Source organism: Geotrypetes seraphini, chromosome 11 (assembly GCF_902459505.1).
Source record: "Geotrypetes seraphini chromosome 11, aGeoSer1.1, whole genome shotgun sequence".
NCBI classification, from domain to species: Eukaryota; Metazoa; Chordata; class Amphibia; order Gymnophiona; family Dermophiidae; genus Geotrypetes; species Geotrypetes seraphini.
The window spans coordinates 91,961,742-91,971,295 of record NC_047094.1 but is presented as its reverse complement, the minus strand read 5'-3'; the positions used below and the strand labels follow the sequence as shown (position 1 = coordinate 91,971,295).

The 9,554-nt window shown below is 43.6% G+C and overlaps 1 protein-coding gene across 1 annotated transcript in view; it reads right to left on the bottom strand.

Annotated features, from left to right (window-relative positions):
• Nucleotides 1-2,706: 2,706 nt before the first annotated feature.
• The window catches only part of GATA5 (GATA binding protein 5), a 79,544-nt gene continuing 72,696 nt past the window's right edge, over nt 2,707-9,554 (bottom strand). The window contains exons 6-7 of the mRNA XM_033914982.1: nt 6,467-6,591; nt 2,707-4,276 (exon numbers count right to left, since the gene is read on the bottom strand). Coding sequence (XP_033770873.1) covers nt 4,124-4,276; nt 6,467-6,591 — 278 coding nt within the window. The 3' untranslated portion in view covers nt 2,707-4,123. The remainder of the gene's footprint in view (nt 4,277-6,466; nt 6,592-9,554) is intronic.

Below are 9,554 nucleotides of genomic sequence, written 5' to 3'. Positions count from 1 at the left end.
TCTACAGAAGCACAGCAGAGATAAGACATCGGAGCTGGTGCAGGTAGTTTTAGGTGAAATACTGCTGGTGCTCGGGAGGGTACAATTGCATTTAAAGGTAGACTGGGGAGGGAGAAGGGTGGCATGAGAGGGAAGTTGCCAGAACCATGGATGGGGGTTTTGCCACTATAGGGAAGCAGGTGAGGCAGGCTGTGGTCCATGCTTGAGCCAGCCCTGATTATAGTGAAGGAAAACTGCTGTAATTAACTACCATTCTCCCACTCCAGCCTTCATTGCTAATCTAAAGCCATAACCCTTCATGAACCCCTACCATCATCCTTCTCTGTCACCTTTTTGCATCTCTGGCCTCTTTATTTATGGTGGTGAGATTGCACAATCAGGGTGTGCATGGGAAGAATATTTGTTTCATTTTTTGTTTTGTTCATGATTTTTGTTTTATTTCAGTGTTGTAACATGCACTAAATGGTTTTAGCGTGCATTTAGTGCATATTAAGTTGCAAATCCAAACTAAAGCAAGACTCTTTCTGTCATTGTAGGTTATATAATGAATTGATAAATATGACTAATGCTTTCAATGCCATATTAAATGACTGCATGTCCTTGTGCACTATTAACTCTCCACTTGAGCTGCCCATGTGCAAAAGATTCATCAGTACTGATGAATAAATTATTCTCTCTACAGAAGTCCCGGGGACACACCTAGCCAAATCAGGTTTTTAGGATACCCACAATGAATATGCATGAGAGAGGTTTGCATACCAGGATGTAGTACATACAGATTTACCTTATGATATTCATTGTGATTATCCTGAAAATCTGACCGACTAGGTCCCAAGAGCTCGGTTGAGAACCCCTGCTCTAAACCGAAAGAATATGTCTTCTAACGGCTACTCATGATAAAGCTAAACAGACACTTTGTGAGAGCTTCCCCTTACTTAGGGAACAATAAGTGGGTTAACCAATGCAGAAACCCACCGACATAATAACCACGCTTTACTCAGATCTCTTTTGAAAGGAAATTTGATTATACACATTGACTTTAGCAGCCACAATTTCTAGGCTTTCATCCCTCTCTTCCAGACATTTGACTATACAAAAACAATGGGTTAAAATGTAGGTTAGGACAGCATTTGAACAAAGAATTCTTGACTCTGTGGAGGCAATTCTATAAAGAGAGCGCCAAAATGTAGGTTCCACAAATGTGTATAATGGACTAGATTAGAATGCAGACATATATGTATATGTAAATGTTAATATTCCAGCTATACGCTGTTCGATAAAATGGCACTTAAATGTGATGATGGGTAGTTGGAAAGTGGGTGAACCCATGTGCAACATCTGGGAGAAATGAAAGTAAGACACACACTTTTCAAGGCTGTATTGTTGGTTCCCCTGATGAGCCAAACATTGTTGGGAAGATTGGAGAAGATGTGACAGCGTTGGATCCCAAGTCGTCTTTTGTCAGCTAAGTCCTTGAACATGCCTCCGGGTGACTTTGTCCTTTTCTAAACCTGAGTCACTGTTCTGTGAGGGAGTTGTTTTGCCATTGAAAAAATCAAAAGCAGTTTTGATTTGTACCTTTTGGTTCTATACAGCTACATTAGTCTGAGGCTTTTTCTCCCTCTTTTTGGGTGTATGCTGGGTTTGAAGAGGAGAGTACCTTGGCGCCACGATCACACATTTTGACTCATTATATGAACATTTTATATGTTGTGCGTCCTCGTATAATTTATAGAATACTATAATCAGTGGTGTAGTAAAATGGTGGGGGTGGGGTGGACCACCCCGGGTGCCATCTTAGTAGGGGCATCGGCACCTTCCTCCTCTCCACCCCCTGCTTCTTCCCACTCCTCTCCCGCCGTGCCTTCCCACTCCCCCCACCCCTCTAGCTCTTTCATGGCACGAGCAGCATCGCGCCAACCTGCTGCTCATGCTGGACTCAGCGCTCCCCTCTGATGTTACTTCCAGGTCCCGCGACTAGGAAGTGATGTCAGAGGGATAGCCAATGCCGGTGCGAGCAGCAAGTTGGAGATGCTGCTTGCGCCGGAGAAATTAAACAGGTACGGGGGAAGGGACAGGGGACTGGAGAAGAGGTAAAAAAATACGATCATGTTTCCCCCTTTCTATTCAAGGCACATTGGTTACATAGAATCAGCTATAAAATTTTCTTACTAACATCTAAAACCCGTCTAAATAACCAGCCAAAATTTATCGACAGACTCCTTATCCCTTATAGTCCATCTAAAGCTCTTCGCTCCATGACTCAGAATCTCCTCACCATTCCATCCTTAATGTATTAACACAATGAGATCTAATATTTTCGCTGTTACCGTACCCTCCCTCTGGAATTCTATACCCAATTACTCACGTGAAGAAGCATCTTTAAATCAATTAAAAACAAAACTAACAAACCTTTCTGTTCCATGATGCTTTTGGACCGTAACTGTCCTTGTAAGTCAGTTCAGCGGATGGCCACTAGGAATATCTCGGGGCTCAAGGGTCTCTCGTACGAAGAGAGACTGAACAAACTGCAGCTCTACACTCTGGAGGAACACAGGGAGAGGGGAGACATGATTGAAACGTTTAAATACATCACGGGTCGTGTCGAGGTAGAAGATGACATTTTCCTACTCAGGGGACCCTCGGCCACAAGAGGACATCCGCTCAAACTCAGAGGAGGGAAATTTAGGGGTGACATTAGGAAGTATTTCTTCATGGAAAGAGTGGTGAAGCACTGGAATAAGCTTCCGGAGCAGGTGGCCAAAGCCAACAGCGTGCTTGACTTTAAGAATAAATGGGACATCTACGTGGGATCCCTACAGAGGCCTAATAAGACACTCAGTCTTGATAGGGAGGGTCAGTAGAGTGGGCAGACTTGGTGGGCTATAGCCCTTTTCTGCCGTCATCTTTCTATGTTTCTAATTACCTCGCTTCCATTTTAGTCCTCCCTTTCGTCTATGTTCATCCTTGGATTAAGTTACTTGTTGTACTAACAGTCCCTAGTGATGTCTCGTATTGTTAATTTTAGCCTTGTTTTACTGCATTTGTACTTTGTATAAACATTTATTATTGTACACCACTTAGAAGTTCGATTAGGTGGTATAAAAATTTTTAAATAAACTTGAAACTTGAACTTGGCAAGAGGGGGCGTGGCCACCTCCCTGGCACCTCCCATCCTCCCTAAGCCAGTGACTATAATCTATGTGCATTTTTCAGCATTTGAGGGGCAAGAATTTTCACCAGCTCTATGGCTTGTGCGCATCTGAGAAGCTGAAAGCTGTGCCTTGGTAGTTTCATTACCAGCAGGGGCTCCCACGGCAGACGGGTTTCAGTTGAGATGTCAGACTAATGATGTACCACCCGTCTGGGGAGCAGCAGATGGGCAGTGTTGGAGGTGGAGGATCACGTTTGATGCGACAACGGCAACAATATCGAATTTATACTGCGCAGAAGAAAGGCTTGGCACTCTACTTCTGTATTCTGCCACAAAAACTTGATGATGTTCATTACGTTGCTAGGACTCAAGCACGAGTCGATGGCACTTAACATACTAGTATTCCATAAAAGAGAGTAGACATCTACTTTCCGTTATAAAATAAGTTTCAAATAGGTGCCTAAGAATAAGTTTTTCTTTATAGAACTGCCCTCCACATGAGTAAGTCTGGCATTTCACTCCATTCCCCTTTATGTCAAATGACGGATAACCACACAGCATCAAATATTGCACCAGTCTATCTCCTCTTTCTTCCACACTTCCATGTCAAGCTAATCAGTAATTTATAATGGATTCCTTTCCCAAAGCAATGCTAGTAACTCCCAAGCAAAGCTACTTCATAGCCCCTTTAAGAGGGTGCTTCCTCCACTGCTCTTCTGGAAGGTTAAATCTTGCAGAACCCTGTACCACAGAAGAGTCAATAATAATAATAATAAAATTAATAATAATGGATTTGTTTGTACTCCGTCCAATGTCTTCCAAGCATTCATACGTTGTCCCGGAGAACTCTGGTTTGGGAAGTCTCAGATTTCATTGGCAAGCTGATATGTCTGCCAGCACTGGGCTTATCCATGGTCATGAAATGAAAGGTAAACAGTTGCTTGAAAGATGTTTCTGGAAAGCTCATCTCTAGGCTAACGCCAATGCACACCAGGAGTCCTGCCTTAGAGGGACACTGAGTCCTGACTGTTGGCTCATAGCAGCTGAAGAAAACGTATAATCTTCTGGCATAAATTTGAGATCAGAATGGCTGGTCCCCAGGTCATCTGTGTGTCCTGGAGCCTAGGAATAATCCAAAGACACAAAATGATCAGGTATATGATCCTCTGATTCACACGTGAGAGGAAAGAGAATATCAGACTTATACAAAACACTCTCTGGTCATACACAATAATTAAAGTTTGAAAGAAACAGAAATTGGTGTGAAAAAATGAGCAAATTAGCTCAAATGAAGAATATGAAAGGAACACCCTTAAATGCCCTCTGTCAGTTAGAAACAAGGAAATATTATAAATGGAGAGAGAGAAAATCTGATGTGAAATGTATATTTACAAAATTTAAAAGTATGCTCTGAGTTGTATGAGGTTAGATACAGCTTGCAGGGCCAGGGGAACTTTGTTTTCATGTACAGTCAAACCTCGGCTTGCGAATAACGCGGTTTGCGAATGTTTTGCAAGACGAGCAAAACACTTGAGCAAACTTTAACTCGCAAAATGAGCATTGACTCGATTAGCGAGTGAGTCCACCCCAAGAACCGGCTTCTCTTCCCTCGTGGGCCACCTACAAACCCTTACCTCCAGCAGACACCGGCACCGGATGAGAGGAGCAGGAGGCTGACGGCAGAGAGCAGTAGCACCCGGAACAGGAAGTACTCCTGCATGGTCGGGTCACGAATGTTTAAGGACCATAGGGTGGAGCTGGGGGGGGGAGGCAGGGGAGTAAAGGGCACCTCCATGCTATCGGCCTCAGTTGGCAGCAGGGCCACGGGGCTGCTCTCCGAGTCCTTCAGCTGCAGCATGCCGGCTGTGATTCCGAGCTCCCCTCCCACCACACTGCAACTGATTACAACCATCTCTTCCGGCCTCTTTCCCATTGGCCCACGTCATGGACGTGGCTTGGTGCGTCGGGCTGGCTTCTCCGCACAACGCGTTAGCTGGACGTTGGAGACAAGCATGGTAGCTTCCCCTGCTGCCAGATTGGAGCGTTTCTTCTGACGTCGCCCCGGTAATTTTGGTAAGGTAAGGCTGGAATGTTGGCAGCACGGTGATGGTAGCCTGATGATGAGAATGCTTAAATGTGGAGGGGAGAAACCATCCGCCCATCGCACGAGCACAGGCAGCTGCCGGGGGTAAGTGTGCGACTGACATTCTTTCCAGAGTTGTGGGACAGCTTGGCACCAGAGCCAGGGAGGTGGGTTTGGCAGCGAGGGGCTGGTTTGTGCTTAGAGATGGGAAAGAAAGAGGCGGGCTGGAGGTAGAGAGGAAGGCTTTCTTGAGCAATAATGCACAGGGGGAGGAGGGAAAGTTGTTCGGAGGCCAGCGGCTGATGCTGTGTTCTCCGGTACGGTTGGATTAGATGTAGAAATCCGAGGTATTGGGGTGGGGAATACTACAGTAGATACTGAAAGTTTGCAGGGCAGGGTGAGATTTTATTTGCAACATAGGTCTGTTTTGGGGATGTGGAACGAATTGTCTGAGTTTCCGTTACTTGCTATGGGGAAAGTTGCTTTGATATACGAGCACTTTGGATTACGAGCATGCTCCTGGAACGGATTATGCTCGTAAACCTCTGCAAATTACTGTCACAGGGAGAGTGTCCCTGTGAAATTTCCCTTTGAAAATTCAGGGTTGGAGGGGGTGGAGGAAGAGAAAAGACTGGGTGTATGAAACGTTCCATCTTCTTTGAAAAGGGACTGTAGGGGGAGTGGGGAGGGAGAAAAAATGGAGATGCTGGACTGTTGGTTCATAAGGAGGAAGATGCTGGATTGTTGGGGGTAGAGAGGAAAAAGGTCATGATGAAGAAAAAAATAATATTACAATTAGAGGTGAGAGCTAGGGGCAAAGCTTGCCTCCACCAACCAAGGAGGTGTTCAACTGGCTCTTTACAAATTAATTTCTGGCAATTAGCTGCTACTGCCTCAGCTCATCTGGAAAGTGGTCCTCAATTGGGAATTCAACTGGGGGCCTTCTGCATGGGGGTATGTGGTACCTACTATCTGAGCCACTAGGCTGACTTTGTTTTGGGCTAATTTCATTAATAAATATGTAAGCACACCTTTCAGTCCCTTGAGGTATTTTTGATTATTTATAAATAAATAAAAATCTTTTATAACTTTAATTACATGTTTTCCCTCATGCTGGTGTAATTTAGATGACACCTTTCATCATTTCTTTCCAAGCAGCTGAAACAAAAATCATTACAAATCTGTTAACAGATTCTGCAGAATACACTCAGAGTACATTGTTTCCTTACCTGGGAGACTGACATTATACTTTGCCCCGAATACTGGGGAGTTGAATTAGATTCTGTTTTTAAGATGGTGGAGCTGTCGGAGGTTGTGATAGAAGCCGGGGAGTTGGTTGCACATGTTGTAGAACCTAAGAATGAAAATGAAGCCCCAATATGATACGTCATAGTTATGTACAGTTCTAAATATCCTCCAAAATAAAAATAGTAGTGCAAGTTCTACCTTGATACTGGTAAGGAATAAGGCATAGGTGCCCATTTATGACTCATAACTCTTTGGGGACAACGGGATAGAAAATGAAATAAATAAATAAATCTTCAATCAGTTCACTCAGACTAGAACAATACCTGTGTACAGTAAGTTCTGCCCTTTCACCACTCGTAAATTTGGGAGAAACTATCCCTCTCAATGAGGCTGAACGTCTTCCCTTTTGTGTGTGTGTGCATCAGAATTAAGCCAATTAACGGAGGGACACGTGAATTGGCATTTTCGATAGAACGTCTAAGTCCGACTTTGGATGTTTCCCACAAGATGCCCAAAGTCGGAGGCGGAGAAACAGCCATTTTCAAAACTGGCAAAATTGCTAGACGTTCCACTTTTTTTTTAAGTCGCCTACTTAGACGTTTCAGCTATCAGAACGTCCAACCTTAGGATGTCCAACTTTGTTTGCCATTTTCAACCACAAAAATGTCCAAGTTCAAAACATCCAAATCCAGACCGTTTGGATGTGGGAGGAGCCAGCATTGTAATGAAATGGCCAATAGAGCAATGGGGCACCTTAGAGGGCACTGCTGTAAACTTCACATAATGGGTACCAGAAGTACATCTCACCGCATTATAATGTATGGTGAGCCCTCCAAAACTCCCCAAAAACCTACTATACCTACCTGTCTACCACCCCCAATAGTCCTTATGGCTTCAGGTGGCACCTATATGGCAGAACAGTAGGAATTTGTTGGGTTTTAGTGGCCTCACACTTTCTACCATAAATATAGTGGTTAGAGTAGCTTATGAACCTGGGTCCTCCTCTCTATGCCTCACTAGCCCACTTACTAAACTACTTAAGACACCTGCATATTGCTCTACTAGGATTTCCCATACCACTGTAGTTGCTGCTGTTCTAAAGACAAATTCTGTCTCAATTAGATTTTGGGGGGTGGGAGAGGTCATTGAACACTGGGGGAGTGTGTGTGTGTGTGTGGGGGGGGAGGTCATAATCTAATATTTCTGGTGGTCATCTTGTCAGTTTGGGCACCTTTGAGCATGGCTCCAACAACCCCCCTTTAGTCTTGGACACACCGCGAGTAGAACGCCTCGCAAGACGTCCAGAAAGACAATTTTAAAAATCAGCAAGTGTCAATTTATACCATTTTTTGGACGTCTTAATTTTCTGAAAATGCCCCTAATGATGAGTCATGACAAGATTTGGTGCAATGCCTTATCCAATAGGTTACATGAACTGCAATATTATACTTTTCTCTCCATCTTCAAACTTTCTAGACATCATACAGACTGGTTAGTGTAATGAATGTGCCTGGATAGGGGAAAGAGCCTGAGATGATGGCATCATTCCAATGTCCATGTCGACAGGAGTTATCTACATTGAATATAGCAATAGACACTGGTGATGTGCTTTCATTTTAAACAAAATAGAAAATCCCAACACATTTTTCCAATTTCATCTCTTTATGTTTTGAAAATGAATGAAAATCTAGTGGTTTTTAAAATTTCACTTTGAAAAAGTCAGGCTCCTGCCCCCTATAATCCCCATATGCTCTGCCAAAATTTCTAGATAACCCAGCTGGGGCAATTTTGAAAATGACCAGCAGGACAGGGTACCTGGTGATCACTCCTGCCATCTTTAAAGCACCCATGTTGCAGGTAAGCTGTAGCGGAATTTCGGAAGGAGGTACTGTTTGAAGAGAGAGCCAGGGAGCTTTTTGGAAATTGTGTATCGCAGGAAAAATAACTTATAACAAAATGGAAACTCACTGGACTAAGGCCTCCTTTTGCTACATAGAGCTGGCGTTAGTGTTTTTCGCGTAGTGCGGGGGTTAGCGCGCGCTAATCTTCAGCGCTAAAAACGCTAGCACAGCTTAGTAAAAGGAGCCCTAAGTATATAGACCTTGATGGAAACTATGGGCTCCTTTTACAAAGGTGCACTAGCGGTTTTAGCACACGCTACAATGCAGTAATTTTTCAGCTGGCGCACGCTAATCCTGTACGTGCGCTAAAAACGCTAGCGCACCTTTGTAAAAGGAGCCCTATGTTGTTTAACTTGCTTTTTCTTTTTTTTTTTACCAAACTTTTCAAACCTCCCTCATATGTTTTAAGTGATTGCTTTGAAGACCAGGAATTTGGGCATGAGAATGTCTCTCACAAATCTCTTCCTAATATAACAAAGGATCCAAAATATTGGAATTATATTTGCGAGATACGTATTTTTGCTAATTACTTTCAACTGATCATGTTCTTTATTACAACAGAAATAATTTCCTTGCTAATATAATAGCAGGATAACCTTCAATAATGTGGCTAACTATATAGTGTGATGAGGAAGATAGGGCACCTATGGAGGGAGTAAAGGAAATCCCCTCCCATTTGAAGGAGACTCTTCTTGAGATCCCATAGTTGCAAGAAGGGAAGTGTAGGAGATCGGAGAATGCTAGAAGAGTCCTGTTTCCTGGTATGAAAGCCCCTCAGTGAGAATTCCAGTCAGTAAGAAAGGTACCCCTTAAGGCCATTTGGTTGAGGATGGGCTGGGGAGGGCTTCGATGGCTGGGATGGTTAAGATGGGCTGGAGTGAGATTTGACGGAGACTTCAGTAGATAGAACCTAATCACAGTATTGGGCAAAGCTTTGGGTATCTGGCCCAGAAATAGCTAGGAAAAAAAAATATAATTTAAATTAAATCAGTAATTTAAAGAGCTGGTAGGCTGGGCAAGCTAGATGGACTATTTGAGTATTTATCTGCCATTGTTTATTATGTATAAGCCTATAAGTAAGGAAATGTCAGGCGGGAAGGGAGCCATCCCAGGAGATGATATGGGAGTCCCCTGGTGAGGAGAGTGAGGACCCAGGGAGAAATATGGA